Here is a 23127-nt window from a genome sequence, read left to right as displayed (position 1 = left end):
TCAGCCATACTTCCTCCTTTAGTTTTTATTGTTAAAGAAAACCATGCTTTGCCATTTGCGCTGTAAAGTTTCAGCAGTGAATCACTAAATACATAATTCAGAAAACATTCCATTTTGAAAGCAGTTCATAGTGTGTCACACCTGATGCACTGTCTCAAGAAATTTAACATTGGACACTATAAACCTCACAAGCATATAAAGCATGGAAGGTTTTCTAATTAATAAAAATGCATTGTCAATATGCGATATGTGATTTTTCTGAAACTGAATATTAAGGTAAGAAAATCTAATCATTTGGTGAGTGCAATCCATGACCAGGAGTGACATGCAGCACAGGCCTCTCTGCTGCATTGCTGGGATACATCAGTGTTCTTGAAATGATTCATACCATTGAAATAGTTAGTTTGAAATGTGCTTGATGATTTATATTTTGTCATTTATTAAATTAGAATCTAGTCCAAAATAGGAAAGAATTCGTCATCTATTGTAGCTTAGTGATCAGTTTAGATTTTTAAGAGGTAATTTGCAACTGTAAATGTTTTCAGTGGCATTTTATATTTATCAGAAAATCTTTCCACAGAAATAGCACAGAATTCAATTGGATTTCATTCCAACCAGAAATAGATTTTTCTAGTCAGGAATGGTATTATAACAAGTACTAAGCTTCAAATACTCTCACCATCATGTACTTCCACTGATGTCATCAGGCAGAAAATCCCCAGAACCTCTCATCAGGATTTTAAAATAATAAAATAAATCCAGATCTGTTTTCTCTCATTGAATGCCAGAAATAAACAGTATCACAACTGTTACAGCCCAAAAATTTTTAATGTTTTTTTCCCTGCTACTGCCACATGTTCTGTGCATACTGCATGAATTCACACATACAATTCAACTTCCAGGTTTAAGGAAAACTCTTTTCATAAGGTTAGTAATTCCTCATAGATAACGGAAGACCTGTGTTAACGTAAGCTTTGTACATTGGATGTTATCCCTCTTAGTTTAAAAGATGACTTACCAAACTTTGTACATACACTATTAAATATGAAAACAAGCCAATTTGTGCCCTTCTTTTATGATATTTATGGAAGTTCAAACCGTATAGAATTCTAGTTACATTTCCAGTAAGTAACAATCCACTTAAGAACTGCTGTCAAACTGGGTATCTACTCTGCTCTTCGCAGGTGGTCTTAGTCTTCAGCTTTGAACCATACCATATACAGAAAGATTGTGTGTGTATGCCCATGCATAAATTATCACATATAGTAATTGTGATGTTTGAAATTTTCATTTTTTTAGTGTCTTCCCAGAACTTCTTGCACTGATGTAACCATAGCTTTGTCAGTTATTACATGTAATTAAGCTTGAAATATAAAATATCCTTTAAAGTATGCTTAATCAGGAAGTAATTAGTTCTCTTGTTTTTTCCTTATTAAAGGATTAAAAGTTTATCTCAGCAGGATAGAGGATAAAAAGGCAGTTAATGCTATAGCCTTGCCAACATTGGAAAACAAAGAACAGTAACAACCCTGGAAATATATTCTCTGCCTTTTTTCTCCTCATTCCAAAATACTTACTTTAGGAAACACTGTATTGTCAATGAGAATTTACAGAAATTATTGAGGCAGGATTGTGGTATAAGGCTGTCCTCACAATCAAAGAAAGAAAACTCAAGATGGTTAGTAGTTCTGCTGTATAAGCATCCTAAAATAGCAGGGTGTGCAAATTAACCTTTCATCAAGATGGCCACCATTTTTGCCTACTTATCTGAGGAAGGAATCCTTGCGATCGTAATTGAAGATCTTAAAAATATATTTTGAACTTAGATGCTTCCTGAGAAATTTGCAGAATCTACAGGGAATGCTCAGATGCTTTATCTAAATTCACAGAGGACTTCTAAAGGTTTCAAATATTGCTATAGGGGAGTCTCTAGAAGGGACCAGATTAGAAATGGCAGCAGTAAGAGCCTTTGTAGATAAATGTGGATTCTGTGCTGCAAGATTCAGGAATTAATAGGCTCTCCAGTTTTTGAGACAGCATTGTTTTTCTGAATTCAGGTTATCCCAAACTTATTACAGTGTGGACCACAGCTTAGTAGAGGAGATTGTCCACAAGGAAATTTCTTTTCCCGTTAGTCCTTGCATAATAGCCATATGGCATCTAAAGCAGTTGCTTTCATGAGACAATATTAAGGAACATACTTGTATAATTTTCAGCTGTCTATAATGCATAAATATTTTGTTTTTTGAAAAAAATAGTCACATGATCTACTTCTTCTCTTTATCTCCCCCTCCACTGTTTTTTTTTCTTTTTCTTTTTTGGATTCCCTGTTGCATTTATGATCTGTCACAGCATTCTTTGTCGATGCCTAGGCATCTGGTCCTCTCATCCCCCTGCTTCTCTGGACAGTCCTTCCTTGCTGTTCCACCAGTTCCAGTCCTACTGGTGATCAGCTCCTGTTTCTTCTCTTCTAATATGTAACAGTGACAACTAGGCTGGCTGCTCCTCGTTTCCAACTACTTCTAAAAGTATTAGATCTCTCTCTTTTGCAATAAAGAGCCTGGATATCAAAAGAAGTAGCTAGAAACAAAGAGACTCAGCATCACATGACCATCCAGTTCTTCATAGACCACAGTTCTGGAACTGTCAGAGTTTGCAACATGAAAAACCTTAAAGTTGGTATAGGCATTGAATGCTAAAGCTGTGGGCACCAAACAAATAATGTAAGATCTATATCAGTTGAGATGCTTTGAGTAATTTTCAAGGGATTTAGCATGTTATCATTTTTTTGTGTTGCTGGACCATTACTGGGTTTTTTCCCTCTGCCTTGCTCAAACAGAACTTTTAATCTTCTTCAGTTATCAGTATCTTAAATGAAAACACCACTCTTCTATTTTCTAGAGCATTGGTCATTTAACAGCAGTTAATAGCATCTGGCTAGTGTCACTAATTTCTATTGTTGAAATACAGTAGAACCTTGCTACTTCTCAGTGATACCTGGCAGACCAATAGCAAATTTTTGAATATCATGATTAGCAATTAAAGTTTAAAAAATTATTAAAAATTAAGTGTAATCCTCTGCAAAATTTATTAAATTCAGTTATTTTAATACTTGTAGCTTAATTTTCTTTGTACTTTTTTTTGCAAGATAAGACCAACTTTACAAACTTTTAACAATCTTATATGCTATGTTTATCTAAAGCTTGAATTTTATCATTAAATAATTTTTCTTTCCAAATTAACTCATAGTATGATGAGCAGTTATGAAGTGCTGCACTAAAACATTTAATACAACTAGAGAAATTACTTTTATTCTCATATTTGTTTTTTAGACTTGTATCACCAGAACAGCCTCCTAAGGCAAAGTTCCTGACCTTGGGTTCCAAGTTCCGCTACAGTGGCCGTACGCAAGCACAGACACGGCAGGCTAGCAACCTTATAGACAGACCAGCTCCGTACTTTGAGCGCACCTCAAGCAAACGTGTCTCCAGGAGTCTTGATGGAGGTAAGAGATCCTGATAAGGAGATATCATGTATTACGTGATGGGTTCATTGCATCTTGCTGCTTTCTAAATTCAGTTTATAACTGTAGAAAATGCTAACATCTGCATGCCTAGAATGTTGTTAATCAGACTTTATGAAATTTGCAACTCAATTCTACAAATTTATGTGTGTGACTGCTAACTATACTACACCTATTCCCAGGTGCTTTGTGAAAGCATTTTCTGCAATTCCTAATGTGTTGCTGTTTTTGTGTTGTCTTTGGAGGGGGAATAACTTTTTTAGCAGTGATACTGTCGCTGTGCTAACATTGTGAGCTGTAAATCTTTTTGAAAAAGCTTTGTAGAGGAAATACAAATTTTGCTAAGCCAGACCTTTCTTTAAAGGTTTACTACACCTGTTACAAGTAATTATAGTGGATATTTAAAAATAACATTGGTATGTCTACTTGCCCAATCTCTTAATGAAGAAATGTTAAGCATGGAATTAGACTAAAACACAGGACTTCTGGGAGCCAGCAGGGGAAAATAGATGCCTTGATCGGGAGTTCCTGCTCAGGCCCACAAAAATCCACCAACATCCACTATATTAAGGCCACAGGTTTTTCTCTCTGGGTGGTTCATTCTGTTCTTTAACATCCTAGTAGCAAATTGACCTGATTTTTAACCCCTCTCCCTCCTGGGATTCCCCACAAATCACAAAGAAACAGAGGATCTCTTTCAGCCCTGTGCAGGGCAGCATGGCAGGACTCAAGGAGGAGTGCCTAGAAGGCCTGGATCAAGTCTACCAAATTTGAAAGCAGATATCCAAAGAACAGATCCTGCTTTAAGGAAATATCAAGGATATATCTGAAATTAAAGCCGCGATTGCACCACAACAGCTGAGTTTGCAGAGGCTATCCTCCAGCACTGGGAAGGAAGAAATTAGAATCTCTACTTTAGAAGACAATATGGGCTCCATTAGGATCACTAGAGACAAACAACGTCTGATCCAAAAGCTACATGATGAAATCAATGACCTGGAAGGACAGTCCAGAATATTTGAGAGTGGCTGGGTACCCTGAGGAAGTAGAAAAGGACAAGCCAGTAGAATTTTTGTCTAAGATACTTTTCTTACACCTTGATACAGACCTGGTCCTAGAAAGAGCCCGTTGTTCCCCAACCCTCAACTAATGCTAAGCCCCTCTAGCTCCTCTTCTCTGTCTAAACTTATGAATTCCCCTAGATATACCTCACCCTACCCATAGCCCTAAGTTTTGGGGCGCACAGCATAAAATGTTTGCTGGGACACTTCCTCCTGTGAGTACCTGTGGCTAATTTACTTACATGTATTTCTTGGAACATAAAAGGAATCATCCTATGAAAGGGAAAAAAGGTGTCTCACTTAGGAAACTTGAAAGCTGGTATTATATTTCTCCATGAAGCACACCTCATTGAGTCTGAGGCTGAAAAACTTAAAGGCTGGATTGGTGATGGCATTTGTGGTAATTACTCAGCCAAGTCTAGGGGGTGGAAGTGTCAATCCTGTTCCGTTAAAAAAAAAACCAAAAAAAAACTGGGTACACAAATCCTATCAACTGGCAAAGACATGGAGGGAAGATTTGTAATTGTTAAAGTTTGCATCTCCATTGTTACATATATTCTTGTAACCCCCAACAAAGATGATCCCTCTTTTTCAATCAATTATTTTCGAGACTGACTCCCTTCCTCTGCCCCCTCCCCCTGAAAAATATGACTGTAGTAAGGGACTTTAGTGTAAGGGGCTTGTAGAAGAAGAAATACAATTTTCCTTTAAGACCAACAACAGCCCTTCAGTTTCACAGTTGAACTTGTAAGACACTTTCAAGTCATATTTAAGGAACAGGATAATATTCTACCTCTCTCACAAAAGAGCCAGGCAGACTGAGCTGACGAATGTAATGAAAAAGCCCAATGAGGCAGACCTCAGCTATGCTGATTCTCCCTCTTCAGATAAACTCCAATCTCTGATATGAAATTAATAAAATAACCTTAGCTCAAGCTGAATTTGCTTTGTTTAGATTAAAACAGATGTACTGGGAATCTATTACTGCATAGATTTTTAATTCACTAAAAGCTAAAATCCCTTCAGTTTGCTCAAGTCAGGCCAGATACCAATAAAAAATGTGTTAATGAACAATTATCCAAATAAAAGCAGCAAAGAGTCCTGTGGCACCTTATAGACTAACAGACGTATTGGAGCATGAGCTTTCATGAGTGAATACCCACTTCGTCGGATGCATGTAGTGGAAATTTCCAGGGGCAGGTATATATATGCAAGCAAGATGCAGGCTAGAGATAACAAGGTTAGTTCAATCAGGGAGGATGAGGCCCTCTTCTAGCAGTTGAGTAAGAGAAACTGCTTTTGTAGTTGGCTAGCCATTCACAGTCTTTGTTTAATCCTGAGCTGATGGTGTCAAATTTGCAGATGAACTGGAGCTCAGCAGTTTCTCTTTGAAGTCTGGTCCTGAAGTTCAGGAGGTTTCTCCAGGGACTGGAGAACCAACCCCTTCCCAGAAGTCAGATACCCTACACTGGCACGGGATCTCAACTTGGTGCTCGGATGCCATACAGCTCCCCCACACACACACTTTGAACCTCTGGCTACCTGCTCCCTTCTATACTTGTCTATGAAAACAGCCTATCTTGTAGCCATTATTTCTGTTTGAAGAGTTGTAGAAATGGGGCTCTAATGGCATATACGACCTTCAAAGCCTTTTTTTAAGGATAAGGTCATCTTGTGACCACATCCCAAGTTCTTACCAAAGGTGTCCTTGGACTTCCACATAAATCAACCTGTCCTTTTTCCAGTTTTCTTCCCTAAGTCACACCAAGATCAAGGAGATGCGGCATTACATACACGTGATGTCAGGAGGGCATTAGCCGTTTACCTAGACAGGACTAAGCCCTTTGGAAAATCTCCCAGCTTGTTTCTCTCCATTGTGGACAGAACTAAGGGATCTCCAGTTTCCAAGCAAAGACACTCTAGATGGATATCTGACTGCATTACCTACTGCTATCAGTCTCATGGTCTTCAACCTCCTTCTAGAGTATTAACTCATTCCATGAGATCCTTCTCTACTTCAGTAGTCTTTCTTAAGGATGTTCCCATCACAAAAATATGTAGAACCATGACTTGGACCTCCATTCATACATTTTGTGAACTCTATGCACTTACTCACACCTCAGCTTCTGATGCCATGTTTGGCTCTACTGTACTATCTTCAATATTAGACTCAACTCTGAAGCCCCACCCCTCCGTAGAGGGTACTACTCAGTAGTCACCTGGATAGGAGCACCTATAGGATACTAATCGAAGAAGAGAAGGTTACTCACCTTGTGCAGTAACTGTGGTTTTTCGAGATGTCCCCCTATGAGTGCTCCACTACCAATCCTCCTCCCTTCTGATTCGGAGTTCTTTACAGTGGAGCTCTGCAGTAGAGAAGGAATTGAGGCAATTCGGATGCACAGCTCTGTATAGCCACGGTGCTGGACAAGAGGCTACAGAAGGCATGTGCACAGCCGAACAGACACTGCTACCTAAAATCTCGATGTGAGGTGCATGGGGTGCATGTGCACATAGAGTGGAGCATCCATAAGGACACCTAACATTCTCTTAGTTGTTGTAAAGGCCTTAACGGCTGCCATGAATATGCACAAGAATCTCATCCTTTTCCATATCTAAACTTCCTCATCCTAATAATGTTGGGGTGTCCTTATCCTATAGGTTAGTATATTAATTATCCCAAGCTTGTAAGCATATACATCAATTGGTTACTATAGGAATATGTGGTTGGGCATCTGATGATTTCCTATCTAAAAATACCCTAAACTGGTACCAGCTGGCTTGTTGCAGTTACCTATCAGCAGTTTTATACTTAGTTTCAGCAAAATCAGATATTGCAAAACTCTGTCTTGTGACTTAGGGTGACTGCTGGTTAACTCACTTCTGCTAACTATACTGAAGAACTATGGTAAAGCTGCTTGGCCTCATTCTTATGCTCAGAATTTAAGCTTGGAACTATAGGTTTCTTGTATTACTGACTCATTATGTATATCTTTATCATGTGGTAACCCAGGGGTAGGCTACACTCTCTCGCGCGTATGTGCTCGCGCGCTCTCTCTCTCTCTTCTCCCTTCTCCCTCCACCCCTTTCCTCTCTGTCCTATCATTCATTTGCTATCCCCTTTACCTACCTTTCAGGCTTTTCTTTGGCCTTCTGTACTCTGTGCTACTTTTTCTCTTCTGCTTCTCCTTTTTTTCTGAAAAGGAGTAATTCTGGAGATTAGTGTATGATCTTACTTTACTAAGAACCCCAAACTGGGGCTGAATAACAAAATGATCATTACTACATAATTGTACAGGAAAATCTCTTTAGCTGGTTAATAATTGTATTTGTTATATTATTCATTGCCCTTAATAATAAAGAATATTAATCTTCCATACCTTCTTGTATGATAAGAACATAATCTGATAATGGCTCTTTACATCAGGTTAAATACCTTACTCCTCTTTGTTATCTTTATCAGCTCTGTTACTAAATTTATTCTTTGTTTATTTTAACTATCAACTATATCATTCTATATTAGAGGTGGGCAAACTACGGCCCATGGGCCACATCCAGCCCGCGGGACCCTCCTGCCCGGCCCCTGAGCTCCTGGCCCGGGAGGCTAGCCCCTCCCCTGCTGTTGCCCCTTCCTGCAGCCTCAGCTCACTCTGCCGCTGGCGCATTGCTCTGGGTGGCAGGCTGTGAGCTGCTGGGGCAGCGCAGCTGCCTGACCTGGTGATCTGTGCTGCGCGGTGGCGTGGCTGGCACCAGCCAGGCAGCACGACTGTAGCACCGCCAGCCACAGGTGCTCCAGGCAGCGTGGTAAGGAGGCAGAGAGCAGGGGGGGGGGTTGGATAGAGGGCAGGGGAGTTCGGGGTGGTGGTCAGGGGGTAGGGGTGTGTATGGGGTCGAGGCAGTCAGAGGGTGGGGTACAGGGGGGTTGAATGAGGGTGGAGTCCCGGGGGGGCAGTCAGGAAGGAGAGGAGGGGTTGGATGGGGTTGTGGGGGGCAATCAGGGGCAGGGGTTCTGGGGGCAGTCAGGGGACAGGGAGAAGGGGTGGTTGGTTGGGGCAGGGGTCCTGCCAGGGAACAGGGTTTGGATGGGGCAGGAGTCCCGGGGGGGGATGGATAAGGGGTGGGGGCCGGGCCACAACCCCCTCCCCTAACCGGCCCTCCTTACAATTTCCAAAACCAATGTGGCCCTCAGGCCAAAAAGTTTGCCTGCCCCTGTTCTATACCCTGAGCCTTGAGTCTCATATTCAGACTTTAAAGTCAGCTCCTCCAACAGAGCCTTAAAGCTTCATTGCCATTGTCATTCTAACTTTTCTCTTGGCAGAATATACTTCTACCAAATGTTCTCCTTCCATTGCTTAAAATGAGATACACAGAGACTGTTCCATCCCTCTGAACAATCAGTGGAAGGTAGTAGAGCTAGGATACGAGGGCTGGTTCTCATCTGTGATTGTGCTGCTACTCCCAAACATGTAATTCCACACCAAAAATGTATGTTAAAAGAACATCACAGTTGTGAAGAAAAGCACTTAAAAGTTGGATAAGGCAAAGTGCAAATTGCCTTCACAGCCTTAATTTCTGCCCTCTTTGTGCCTATTCATTATGATGTACTCTCTAAATATCTGATTGTATTATTATTTCCACAAGACCACTGCCTTTTTCAGTTTCCATGTTGGTTGGTATGAAGTGAATGAGGCAACTGCTGTTACTTTTGCTGCTCATTGAGTGACCCCATTTTATTCACTATACACTGTCTAGCCTAGGGGTGGGCAAACTTTTTGGCCCGAGGGCCACATCGAGGAATAGAAATTGTATGGCGGGCCATGAATGTTCACAGAATTGGGGTTGGGGTGCAGGCTCTGGGATGGAGCTGGGGATGAGTAGTTTGGGGTGTAGGAGGGTGCTCTGGGCTGGGACCGAGGGGTTCGGAGGGCGGGAGAGGGATCAGTGCTGGGGCAGGGGGTTGGGGCGTAGGGAGAGGCTCGGGAGTGCAGGCTCTGAGCAGTGCTTACCTCAAGCAGCTCCCAGAAGTAGTGGCATGTCCCTTCTCTGGCTCTTACATGGAGGTGCGGCCAGGTGGCTCTGCTTGCTGCCCCAGCTGCAGGTACTACCCCTACAGCTCCCATTGGAGCGTGTAGGAGCTGGAGAGGGGCCATGCTGCAGCTCCGGGAGCTGCATGGTGCGACGCCCAGGCCGGAGCGGGGCCGAGTCACTTGTGCGGCCCCCGGCCAGAGCGGGTCTGAGCTGTGTGGTCCGGCCCCGACCCAGCTCCCCGGCTGGGGTGGGGCTGAGTTGCAGATGTGGCTCGCGGGCCAGCTTAAAATGGCTTGTGGGCCGAATCCGGCCGCGGGCTGTAGTTTCCCCACCCCTGGTCTATCCTGTCAGCTAAAACACTAAATATGCTCTGATACACCAGTGCAAATGAGGCAGTGGCTGTAGTGAAGCTTTACTTCATTCAGTATATACACTAAAAGATCATTTGGAATCAGCATATAGATCAGGGTGGGCAAACTACAGCCCCTGGGATTGCCACACCCATGGCACCGTGGGTCCTGCACCGTTCCCAGAAGCAGATGGCACCACGTACCTGCGGCCCCTGGGGGCGGGGGCAGAGGGCTCTGTGCACTGCCTTCGCCTAGAGGCCCTGCACCCTGCAGCTCCCATTGGCTGGGAATGGGGACCCGCAGCCAATGGGAGCTTCGGGGGAGGTACCTGCAGGTGAGGGCAGCGCATGGAGCCCTCTGCCCCTCCCCACAGGAGCCACAGGCGTGTGGTGCCAGCCACTTCCGGGAGCGGCACAGTGTGGGGCCAGGGCAGGCAGAGATGCTGCCTGAGCCTCGCTGTGCGCCGCTGTCACCCCAGAGCTGCTCCTGGTAAGCAGTGCTGAACCCTTCCTGCACCCCACACGCCTCCTGCACCCCAATCCCCTGCCCCAGCCCTACATTCATGGCCCCACCCAGACATGGCCCTTGGGCCAAAAAGTTTGCCCACCCCAATATAGATCATATTCCATATGTATTTGTATATTGATTGAAAAATTCTACTCAACGTTCATATGAATGCATAAAAAATTGATGCATATGTGCAGTCTTTTTAAATATGACTTGTTCAGATCAAAATCTATTTTCAACAAACCACAGTAATAGTAAAGGTTTGAGGAAGCTATACTAAACTAAAGATCTATTAGAATGGAAATACTTGGCCTTAAGTGTCGTCGTTATATGCTGGGTACACAATACTTCACATTTTCGTAGCACTGTACAGATATGAACTAATCATCCTCAGCACTCCTGTAAAGTATCTCATGTTCTTCCTTGAGTGATTGTCCTTATGTGTTCCATTGTTGGTAAGTATGTACCCCGTGGTCTCGAGATTTGAAATCCTTTGGCTAGCAACTTGCGTTGAGTTCCACCTGCACCTTGAGTGATGTCACACCATTTCCCCCCACACACACACACACACACTCTCCAACTGGTGGCATAAAGGGTGGAGCGAGGCCAGCCTCCCCTGAGTTCCTTCTTACTGCACATGGGGATGTCTTTATCTCCTGCAACTTGGCTAGCTTTGTTTGTATGAGTTAGCCATTACTTTAGTTGAACTCAGCTACTTTAGTTGTAGTTAGTTGACAGGTCTTTTGATAACTTTGGTTGGTTTTTTGTTTTGTTTGTTTTTTTTAATAAACTAGGTACTGAGCTCCAGCCGTAATGACTGAGCCCAGATCCTCCAGTTTTGAATAGTGCCCTTCATGTGAGTCAGCCATGCTTCTTAGTGATGGCATACCATGTTTATTTTGTTTAAGTGAGGGGGCATATCGTTGAAGTGCTCAACCTATAGATTACTTTGAAAATGATCTCAGAGATACTTGCCTGAAACTTTTCTTATAAGACCAGTTCATGAGATATCACTTTGATGCAGGCACTAAGGACCCTCTCAGAATAGAGCGGTCTTCATCCAAGAGTGCTCTGGTGAGAGTTACCCTGGAATTGAGGCGTGTGCTACCCAGAATTTGATCAAGCTAATTGCAGCCATATTATGTGCATTCAGCCCCCATTAATTAATAAAATAGAACACCACATAGTTAAGGGTTAATTTAGACAAGCAGGGCTTTTGGAGGCAAGGTCAAATATTAGCTGCAGGCTTGCAGTTTCTGCTAATCAGAATGCGAGGAGGGGAGAAAAGAGTCAGCAAATTATGAGACTGAAAGAAAATAAATGGATGGAGACCTTGAGTTTGGAGGACTTTGATATAGACGCTTATTATGGCTAAGATTATTAGAAATGTTTTGTTGATAAGTAGTTGATTGAAGTTAGAATTGATGACCCAGTAGGGGTCAGTATGAGCTATGTGTGTTGTAAAAAATCGTTTATAAAAAGACTAGATAGTAGTGTGCGCTTTGGAGTAGTTCTCTTAAGCTGTCCCGAGATACTTTTTCCTGACCCCATACTCCCCAACTGGGAAGCGACCAGCCATTGCTGGCCTGCTACTAATTACTCAATACCATCTCAGATTTTAGGTACACCTCTACCCGGATATAATGCTGTCCTTGGGAGCCAAAAAAATCTTACCGCATTATAGGTCAAACCATGTTACAATGAACTTGCTTTGATCCCCCAGAGCGCTCAGCCCCGCCCCCCCAGAGCACTGCTTTACCGTGTTATATCCGAATTTGTGTTATATCGAGTCGCGTTATATCGGGGTAGAAGTATAATTATTGGATGTTCTAAACCTATTGCTTATGTCTGTGTGTGCTTAAATCTAATCAATAGTAGTTTTAGATAAGATCATGCTTTCTTGTACTAATCTTTCATCAGCCGGAAGCACTGTGTTCCCATTGATTTAATCCTGACATCGCCTGGAGTGACACAGTTAAGTTACCACAGCTTTGGGTTCTGAAAACCATGGGTAACCAGAGTGAGCTTTAACTCTCTGCTGTAAACTCCCAAGCATCTTCTTTGTAAAAGACCCCTCAAATCTTTGTGACTGGCTTCTGAGAGGTGTAGGACAGAGCATTGCTCTGCAAAAGAGCACCGGCATAAATCACTTTCCCAGGCACCCAATAAAATAAGGAGTTTAAATTCTCACTGACTTTTAATGGGAATTAGGCACCTAACTGACATTTGTGCTTTTGACAATCTTCCCCTGTAACGTGCACTGCAAGACATTCTCGTCTTGGTTGACACTAAGTCAGTAAAACTTTCTTGGGTAATTTTGCAACTTCAAGCCAATCAAATGTTTAAGATCAGATGACCCCTTGTTAGTCCCAGTCCTGGAGCATCCTGCTTCCAGCAGCCAACACTCCCACCTGGCCCCTCCTCAGTCCTTTGTTCTTGTTCCCAGGCAAACATTGTCACCGTGCCCTCCTCCTTAACCCTTTGTTTTCCAGCTGGTCAAACCTGGCTGGCTTCCTAAGTACGGCGGGCCATCCATGTCATTAATTGCTAGGTGCCAAATGCTTGGGCAATTGGAGTGGCCATTGTCTTCTCAGACTCTCCATGGTCATGGGGGCCAGGCCCCAGGCAGCTACGAGTCGGTCAAACCTGTATCTCTGCATCTCTACAAAGGAAAACATCCTTTTCCCACCACCTAGTTAACTAGGCCCCATGCAGGGGAAACTGAGGCACACACAATATTCATACAAAATATTATGAAAAATTCCCACTCTTGTCACAGCTACCATTTCTGTTAGCTTTCTTGGCTTGTGTAATCCTGTCAGAATTCTTCACCCATGTATATTTATTCTTCTGGCCACTTTTCACTGCTCTCTTGCATCTCTTTTCAAGGGTGTACTTATTTTATGGTGACCAGATGTCCCGATTTTTTTTTTTACAGTCCCAATATTTGGGGATTTGTCTTATATAGGCACTTATTACCCCTCACCCCCATCCTGATTTTTCATACTTGCTGTCTGGTCACCCTAACTTATTTAAACATTTTTAATTTCAGGTTGAATGTCTGCTGCATTATTGCCAGTGTTTTGGCTGAGCCAGCTGGTCTTAGAGCTCCTCCTGCTGGTTAACACTATTATAGTGATTCTAGCTGTCAGAATAAAATTGATTCAGTATCTCTAATGCCTTCTGTGTTTGTTACATCATACATCAAATATACATATTAAGTATTTCCAGTAACTAGCTAACAGGAATGGGTAAACCAAATTGGATAAAAGAAAAAACTCAAGTTTCTCTCAAGATACAAAGTTTGAAAAAGTGTAACTTTTTTATGTTGAACTTTGTGTGTTTCTACAGTGCCTGATTTTCTGTGTTCAGAAGTAAAAATACTTTGCGAGAACTATATACGCATGGTGTTTCTGTATTAGCTGAAAACAGAATAAACTGAAAATATCAAATTTGTGCAAGATGGTTTTTATCATGGATATATAATGACATGTACAGCCTTCTTTGTTCTTGTGGTTTGTTGTTACCAGATATGTGATGATTTTTTAAATGGCTACTTGACTATAGTATTTTCTCTGTATAGTACACACACACATCACAATTAGGAACAGTTATCCATTGCCAGTTGTATAAATCCAGTTAGAATCATACACTTGGGATGTTATCATAACTTCATTTACTGTTCAGTTACAGAGTTTTCCCCTAGTTTGTTCTTATCCCTAAATGGCTAAGCTGTTGTGAAACAGAGTATTTTATGTTCAGAAGTCATGCAAATAAAACTTTCCAGCATACCCAGAATAACCAAAATTTTCTGTTCTCTAATAGCTCCTGTGGGTATCACAGACCAAAGTCTGCTAAGGGACTTTTCTGCTACCACAGTGGGACCTGCTGGTGAAATGGTCTTTGATGGTGAAGCTGTTGGCCAGACCAAGTTAAAAAATGGCGAAGGTAGAGATAAGGATGGAAGCCCAACTAAAATTCCACAACTGGAATTAACCCAGGATGAAAAGGTATGATGGATTCTAACAATAAAGATAATTCTTAACTAACATTTAAAGTGGAGTTGTATGTCTTTAAAAATAAGAAGCAGCATACTAGAAGATATTGTTAATAAATTTCAAACTCCTCCTTTGTTTAACCATAAATATACACACACAGCGAATTTTATATAACCAAAAGGGAGCAACAAATTGCAAATTTGCATGTGTGACATTCAATTTTGTGAATTTTTTCTTTTAATTGTTGCTACAAGTTAATTTGCCATAATTAGGCACGACATAAAGACTTCCAGTATATAATTGTTCAAATTGAACTTTCTCTTAACTTACTTTAAGCCACATTTAGCTAGTTTATATAATTTTGACTCTGAACAAACTTCAAAAAATTGTGCTAGTATATCTGGTATCATACACAATCTGTTATTTGGTTGTATATATTTTGTCTTTTTCAAGTAAATTTCAATGCTTAACATGGTGCTTGCTTTATTTGCCAACTGCAAAAATCTTTTAAGCTGTCCTTTTATACATCAGTATCAGTTATAGAAACACATTAACTTATTAAAAGAATTTCCATGTAGAACTGATACAAAGCTTTCCAGGGAAAGTTGAGTTTGTTGATAGTGGAGAAATTGTAATGCAAGTGGCCATTTACTTGTCTTATTTATTGGAGTTTAAAGTTTATGATCTGCTTCCTTGCAATTTGGATTTTGTTTTATGTGCTTTCACATCAGTATTTGTGCCAACACCTCTTTCCAAAATGTAAGCTCAAGCTTTGGAGTTCAGAAATAATCTGTGTATCTTCTCTGACATGTATTCCTGTTTTTCCTGGCAGACATCCAGAAATTTCCGTTGCTATCGTTTTTTTTAAAAAAACCTTAAGGAATTTTCATTTTGAAAACTGCATTTTTGTGAATTAGGCAAAGGGTACCCAAATCACTGCCCAGGACACAACATTTGGTCCGTCGGGTCTCCCAATGCAGCTTACAGCCCTGCCCCCCTCATCCTATAACTGCAATGTGAGACCAAACATGAACAGCCTCATGTTTTTATTGTCAGGGAACTTAAACAGCTAACTTCTAGTCAGTCAAGGAAGATGCACACAGTTCTACATTTGATGAAAACATGTATTTAGGTAAATTAATATGCAAATTCTGGCTCCTGGCAAGATACCAGTGTGGTCCCACAAAGCTGGGGCACCTTAGGATAGATTATGCAACCAAGAAAGATTCCTGAGCCATGGGATGGAAAAGCTCAATGGTTTGGGAAGGGCTTGCATATTTTATGAAGGTATTCAGTGTAGCTTGCTACATGTACGAGCTCTGCAAATAGCATTTTCTAAATACTGTTTCTTTCTTTTTTTTTGCTGTTTTTAAATTCCAGAGGAAATCGTAGTAAATCCTAGGATCAAAGTGCCTGCTTGTCTTTTTTACGTGCTGCTGTATACCATGAACTTTCTGCCAAAGCTTTGAACATTTGTTTGCTCCCACCAGTTGTAAGTGACTGCACTTACTACCGTTCAAAAGTGCAAAGTTGGTCACAGCCTTAAAACAAAAAATGTGTAATGGGTTCAGATTCAGAATTCTTAAAACTGGATAAATGGGCTAATTTTTAAAAATACATCGGGCTTTTCAATTTTTATTCGGCTTTTATATTGCATTGGTAGTGCTGGCTCTACTTCTGAGTAAAAGGTTTCACTAACTAACAATTTCTTTTTTTCCTCTCTTCTTGTGCATTCTTTCTGCCAACAAACTTACATTTTGTTGTGTTTTCGTATTCAACTGTGGCTGGACTTTTTTTTTTTCTTCAGTCCCTTCACATGTATCCACCATCACCACCCCTTCACTGTGTTTCATCCTGTCCCACAAACCTGCCAACTATCCCTGAGATGGACATGCTTTTGGACATTTCAGAGGAAGATCCCTTTCAGGAATATGTCCATAGCCCCTCAGACTGCTGGGAGTGCAGTCCCATGAGAGTAATACCAACTCACAGTGGAAATGAAGTGACATTGTCTAATATCTTGGAGCCTATGAGACCCCCAGTTAGTCACCATTCTTCTCCTGCAATAGAGGGAAAGCCCCATAAAACAGTTGACTACAAAGATACTGAGTTTAGTTTTTCATTAAGCTTTAGCGAACTCTTTGCTTCTAATTTCCTTTCACTGCTTGATGAGGATGGTTACATCAGTTTTCCTAGCCTCCCCGAGATTTGCATCTCCTACCTCCCACCTGATCTTCAACACTATGTTCCTATCACCTCTCCCTCATTCATTCCCTCTTTTCTCCTTATCTTTTTGCTGCTTCTCTCTGCTTTTCAGTCTGTTCCTTTCTCACTCACATTTTCCCTTCCTCTCGCTCTGTCCCTCTGCTACCTGGAGCCTAAGGCGACTTCATTGAGCGCCTCTTATGACAATGACCTGAATGACAAAGCAGAGGAAGAGGAGGTGTGTAACTTTGTCACTTAAATGCTGCCACCTGCACATGGACTTTGCATCTGCGCACTGAGGAGCACTCAACCTTGCACACGTCCTAGTGTACAATATAAATGTCTTTGTTCTCATTAATGGTAACTAGCCACTGATATACTGAGGTACTCTAAATATCTGGTTTTTTCTGCATGAACAACTGTGTTGCAACATACATAATTTTGATTCTATCCCCTGGATGCTGTATCTAAGGAAGACTTTTTTTTTGTAATTGAAAAGATTTGAGCACATTATTATTTTATTAGACATATTTTGGAATAAGATTATTTAATCAGTAGAATTATTGAGCAACATTCCTCCGTTATACTAATTGTTAAATCAATCATCAACTATTGCCCTTCTCAGTCCATTAACTTTGAAATACAAACATGGAGCTGAATCTCAGAGGTTCTGTTAAATCTGTAAAGTAAAAATCTCTTATTTTAGTTCAGCAAACTGTGAAAGCGGTAAACAGTGTTCCTTCTTAGTCATATCCCTGTGGATGCTCCACTTCAGGTGGTGCACATGTACCTCTTGAACCCTTGATCATAGATTTCTAGCTAGCACTGTCCATTCAGCCCATGCATGTGCCCTGTGCCTTTTCATGGCAGACACCAGGCTATATAGGGTGCGTGGACGAATCACCCTTAATTTCTCCTCTACTGCCTTGGCCCGAAACAGAACACTATCCTCCTACAGCATTCTTGGCCTTTTCTCTTTCTTAGTTAGTTACTTTATAGTTTGTAGGTTTCTGTTTAGTGTTCAGTATAATTAGTTAGTTTTAGCTGAGAAGACTGTTTCCCCCCCCCCCTCCCTTTTATCCCGGAATATGCATCTTCTCCCGGCGGGGCATGCCTGGTTTGTCATGCTTCAAACGTCACCACTCTTGCTAGGAGTCTAAACTCCAATTGCATCCGTTGCCTGGGGGAGTCCCACATCTCTCAGAAGTGTTCCTGCTGTTTGGCCCTTAAGTCCAGGGCTAGGAAGAGCAGGGAAATAAAGCTCAGTTTGTTGGCTATGGAACGTTCCCTGCAACTGCTCTGTAAGCCAGGTCAGGAGACACGCCCCACTGCCCCATATATCTGTCCCCAGATAGAGCCAATGTCCCAAAAAAGGGATATCTTTGGATACTGGGAAGACTCCCAAAAAGAGGAGTGCAGACTTTTTCTAACGAGCCACCTTCAAAAAAGACCAGGTCCCTGTCAAGGTCCTCAGTGTCTGATATTACCGTTGAGGCCAAGGACTTGTCCTTGGTACCGCGAAGCCTGGAGCTCTAAGGACAGGAGGCACAGCTCTGTTAGGGCACTGTACCCTCCACCAGTAAGGATAGTAAGGTACCATCCAGCTCAGCACTGCCATCGGCACCAAGGCATTCTACTGAGCTGTTGGTGTTGTGCACCTTAATCCAGCTATTGGTACCAATGCAAACAGCTCAGCTGGGGGTGTCTCTACAAGTAGTAACCTCTGTACCGAGCAAGCATCAGTGCCTGACATCTACAACATCTCAGTTCACCCATCATTGTTGTCACCATCACCTACAGCTATGGCATCCAGTACCACAGGAGTTCTGATACCTGAAGGACCTCTGTGTCGGACAAACCAGAATCTCTGTTATTGTCTGGGACTGCCTGTATCTCAGTACTGAGACCTCGGTCTTTGTGTGGCCTCTCTGTGACACAGGACTCTCCTCATCTACATTGGATGTACCCCATGGGAGGATGCAGAGGAGGACAACTCCCAATCGATCTCCTCAATTTCTGCCAGGAGTTCTCTTATGTACCCCTTTGGGAAAATGCCCTTGCACAGAGAGGACCTTGTGTGACACCAAGGATGGTGGAACCAACCTTGTATGCCACCCCTGTTCTTTATGGACTCCTGTAGTGGCCATACTGTGATGTGTGTCCTGCCTATCTCAAGCAATTCAACAATCCACGAATACCTTCTCTCAGGGAGACCAGGGTTTCGTGTCGTCCTGTACCCATTCATGACAGGAGGAGACATTTGAAAAGCAGGAGGCTAGGGCAAATGAGGAAGTTACCCCTGAGATTCCCATTTCACCATCATCACCGAAAGAAGCAGTTATGCCTCCACCACCTTCTATGGCTGACAACTTCAGACAATTTCAGGACTTAATTAGAAGGGTAGTGGACACCTTCCAGATCCCTCTGGAGGAGGTCAAAAATCCACAGCACAAGCTGCTAGATATTTTTGCAGTCAGCAACACCCTCCAGACCAGCACTACCTGTTAACGAGGCTCTCCTGGTTCCAGCTAAGATGGCATGGCAGACACTGGCCACTGTTCCACCAATGTGCAAAAGGGCGGATAAGAAATACTATGTGCCCCTTAAGGATTCAGCCTTTTATTTTCCTATCCCCCACCTAACTCATGTGGTTGTGGCCAAATACAGCCTTACTAATTACAACAAGTTCATGGCATTTATTGAATATCTGCCACACAACTGCAGGGAGGAATTCCAGTCCATAGTTGCGGAGAGTGAGCTATTGGCCAGAACAGCTCTCCAAGAGTCCCTAGACTCTCAGACAGTAGATATGCACAGGACATCATGACTTGAACTTTCAGGGTTTATGATAGAGGTTCAGAACACGGTAGAGGATCTCCCCTTTGATGTTCATAAGCTTTTCTCATACACTCTGAATGACTTTCTGTTTCTTGGGCATTTACATACCTTATGAGCAAGAAACATTTTAATAGGGCACAGACTGCTCAGACATCGTGCCATGCTCAGTTCTTGGGGTACCACAGACCTGCAGAACTCCTCAGAAAGAGAGACCGATTTCAAGGAAGAGGGCCAATCAACCACCCTTCATGACCACCCAAGCATCATCTAAATAGTAGTTTTGATGAGTTGAGAGTTTGACTCTTCCCGCTCCTCTGATTTTACAGTTGTGTACTTTAACCTTCTCTTTGGAGACTGTCTTGTCCATTTCCACCAGGCTTTGGAGTGAATCACCAGTGGCTCTTGGAGGTCATAGGCTATGCCATGCAGTTTCTGGCACTTCTTTCCTTCCACTCCCTTCCCTGTCCCTCTTCAGAGACCCCTCTCACAAGCTTCTTCTAAGGCAAGAGGTGGAGACTTTCTTCCGACTAGGAGCAATGGAAGTGGTCCCGTCCTCTTACAGGGGCAGGGAGTTCTACTCAAAATACTTCCTAGTACCAAAGAAGGATGGAGGTTGGAAGCTGATCTGAGACAGTCAAACAAGTTCAGGCTGGTGACTTTGGCAACTACAAATCCTTCACTAGAGGAAGGGGATTGGTTTTCATCCCTTAATTGACAAGATGCCTACTTCCATATAACTATACGCTCATCACACAGCAGAGATGACCCATGCCTGCCAATTGGAGGCAGGGGAAGCAGAGTGAAGGCAGCTGGCTTTAGCAGTGCTACTGAGCATGCTTAGTCCATGTGAGCATTCTCAGTACAAGGCAAGCAGCAAATTGGGAGGGGATTTGTGACCCCCACCTACCCCATCTCCCCCACCACCACCACCACGTGTCACCTCTGTCACACAGGAAATACCTACGATTCACTGTAGTCCAAAATCATTTCCAGTACGGAATGCATCCCTTCGGCCTACCCTCAGCTCCAGTGGTATTTTCAAAGGTTCTGGTGGTAGTGGTGGCTTACCCTTGGCAGGAAGCAATTCTTGTCCTCCCATACCTTGATGACTGGCTACTCAAGGGCCATTCTTTCAAGGCAGTGTTATCGTCCACCCAGAAGGTGCTTGCTCTGTTCAAAGAGTTGGGCCTACAACTGAATATAAAGAAATCCACACTAGTATCTGTACAAAGGATGCAGATTATAGGGGCGTTCTTGGACTTGGTGACAGCCAAAGTGTACTGCTCTTTAGACAGATTTCTGGCCATGTCAGGACTGTCGGACAATTCAGGGAAGCTCACAACCACAATAAGGAACTGTCTTCAACTCTTGGGCCATATGGCAAATTCCACCTTGTGACCAATCATGCAAGGCTATGTTTCCACTGCTTCCAGGATTGGCTAAGAGCTGTCTCTTCTCCAACCAGGTACACCTTGGACGGGAGGGTAACAATCTCATTGCACATAAAGAACTCGCTAAATTGGTGGAAGGATCAACCTCGATTTCAGTAAGGCATTTGATATGGTTCCACAGGGGGAATTATTAGTTAAATTGGAAAAGATGGGGGATCAATATGAAAATTGAAAGGTGGATAAGGAACTGGTTAAAGGGGAGACTACAATGCGTCGTACTGAAAGGTGAACTGTTAGGCTGGAAGAAGGTTACTAGTGGAGTTCCTCAGGGATCAGTTTTGGGACCAATCCTATTTAATCTTTTTATTACTGACCTTGGCACAAAAAGTGGGAATGTGCTAATAAAGTTTGCGGATGACACAAAGCTGGGAGGTATTGCTAACACAGAGAAGGACCGGGATTCATACAGGAAGATCTGGATGACCTTGTAAACTGGAGTAATAGTAATAGGATGAAATTTAATAGTGAAAAGTGCAAGGTCATGCATTTAGGGATTAATAAGAATTTTAGTTCTAAATTGGGGACACATCAGTTGGAAGTAACAGAGGAGGACGACGACCTCGGAGTATTGGTTGAACACTTGTCTCCATTTCCTGCCATCATCAGAGGCAAAAATGATCAGGGTCATGATGGACATGTCCAGCATGTTTTACATCAACAAGCAGGGAGGAGCAAGTTCCAACTCCTTGTGTGGTGAAGCTATAAAACTCTGGAACTGGTGCATAACCAACCATATCCAGGTTTCAGCAGTCTACCTTCTGGGCATCTGGATCACTGCAGCAACAGGACTTCTCCCAGGACTACGAAAGGGAGCTGGTTGCTCAGGTTCTCCACAGCATATTCCAGAGAAGGGGTCAAGGCAGGGGAGCTGGATTACCACTCCCTGGGGGACACCTTCCTTCTACCATGGAAGAAGAGTCTGTTCTATGCCTTTTCCCCAATGTCCCTAATTCTAATGGTGCTGAACAAGATCAAGCAGGACAAGGCCAGAGTTATACTTGTAATACCTACTTGACCGAGACCTGCTTCAGCTCTGTGTCCAACCACCAGTCAAGCTCCCAACAATTCCTCATCTCCTGTCTCAAGGGGGGGTTCCATGCTCCACCCCAATCTGGCAGTTCTGCACCTCAGGGTGTGGCTTATGCATGGTTCTCAGGAATAGATGTTTCCTACTCTACGAAGGTGCAGCAAGTGTTATTAAACAATAGAAAAAACATCAACCTATCATCTGCAGAAATGGAAGAGATTCATCCAATGGTGTGGCCTTCGCTACCTCCAGTTGGAATCAGTTCCCCATTCTAGATTACCTGCCAGATCTGAAGACATCTTCAGTTCATATCCATCAGTTCAGTCAAGATACACCTAGATGCCATATCGGCCTTTCTTCCCACTGTTGAGGGATTCTCCATTTTTGCTACCTGATATCATCCAGCTTAAGAGGCTGGGCAATCTCTTCCCACACACTAGACATCCCATATCCTGGCTTGGGACCTCAACCTGGTTCTCAACCACCTCACGAGACCTCCATTTGAACCAATGGTGACCTGTTCTCTTTCTTTATCTACAAAGATGGCCGCCTTAGTTGCCATCACGTTGTCCTGTAGGGTCAGGGAGATTGTTGCCTTGATTGCAGATACCCCCCTTTAGCATGTTTTTTTAATAAAGTATCTTTACATTCGCATCCTAAGTTCCTCCCAAAAGTTGCATCAGATTGTCTGTCGTCTTAACCAATATATCCATCTGCCAGTGTTTTTTTAAAAATCTCATAGTTCTCAACAGGAATCCTATTTCCATACCCTGGAATTAGAAGGGCCTCGGCCTTCTACCTAGGAATGACTAAGCAGTTTATGAGATCACCTAGACTCTTCATATCCTTCTCAGATAGGTCTAAGGGGGCTCCTATTTCTGCTTACAGGCTTTCAAAATGGATATTGGATTGTATCTCCGGCTGTTATGAATCTTCAGGTTCTCAGCCCCTCCCCCTGCACGGGATGAGAGTGCATTCAACCAGATTGCAGGCAACATCTACTGCATATTTGAAGAATATTCCCGTATATGAGATTTGTAGAGCCGTTACATGAACTTCAATCCATAGGTTTTTCAAAACATTATGCCCTGCTCCATGCCATCAGATCCGATGCGACACATAAGAACAGCCATACTGGG

At 42.7% G+C, this 23127-nt stretch overlaps 1 protein-coding gene across 12 annotated transcripts in view; it reads left to right on the top strand.

The window, feature by feature from the left end:
- EPB41L2 (erythrocyte membrane protein band 4.1 like 2) overlaps positions 1–23127 on the top strand; it is a 245713-nt gene that overhangs the window by 197490 nt on the left and 25096 nt on the right. For all 12 annotated transcript variants that reach the window (XM_045009893.1, XM_045009892.1, XM_045009904.1 and 9 more), the window contains 2 exons: positions 3333–3505; positions 14295–14479. In XM_045009893.1, the coding sequence (XP_044865828.1) occupies positions 3333–3505; positions 14295–14479 (358 nt within the window). The remainder of the gene's footprint in view (positions 1–3332; positions 3506–14294; positions 14480–23127) is intronic.

The sequence above is a fragment of the Mauremys mutica genome, chromosome 3 (assembly GCF_020497125.1).
Source record: "Mauremys mutica isolate MM-2020 ecotype Southern chromosome 3, ASM2049712v1, whole genome shotgun sequence".
NCBI classification, from domain to species: Eukaryota; Metazoa; Chordata; order Testudines; family Geoemydidae; genus Mauremys; species Mauremys mutica.
This window is presented reverse-complemented; position numbering and strand designations above follow the sequence as displayed.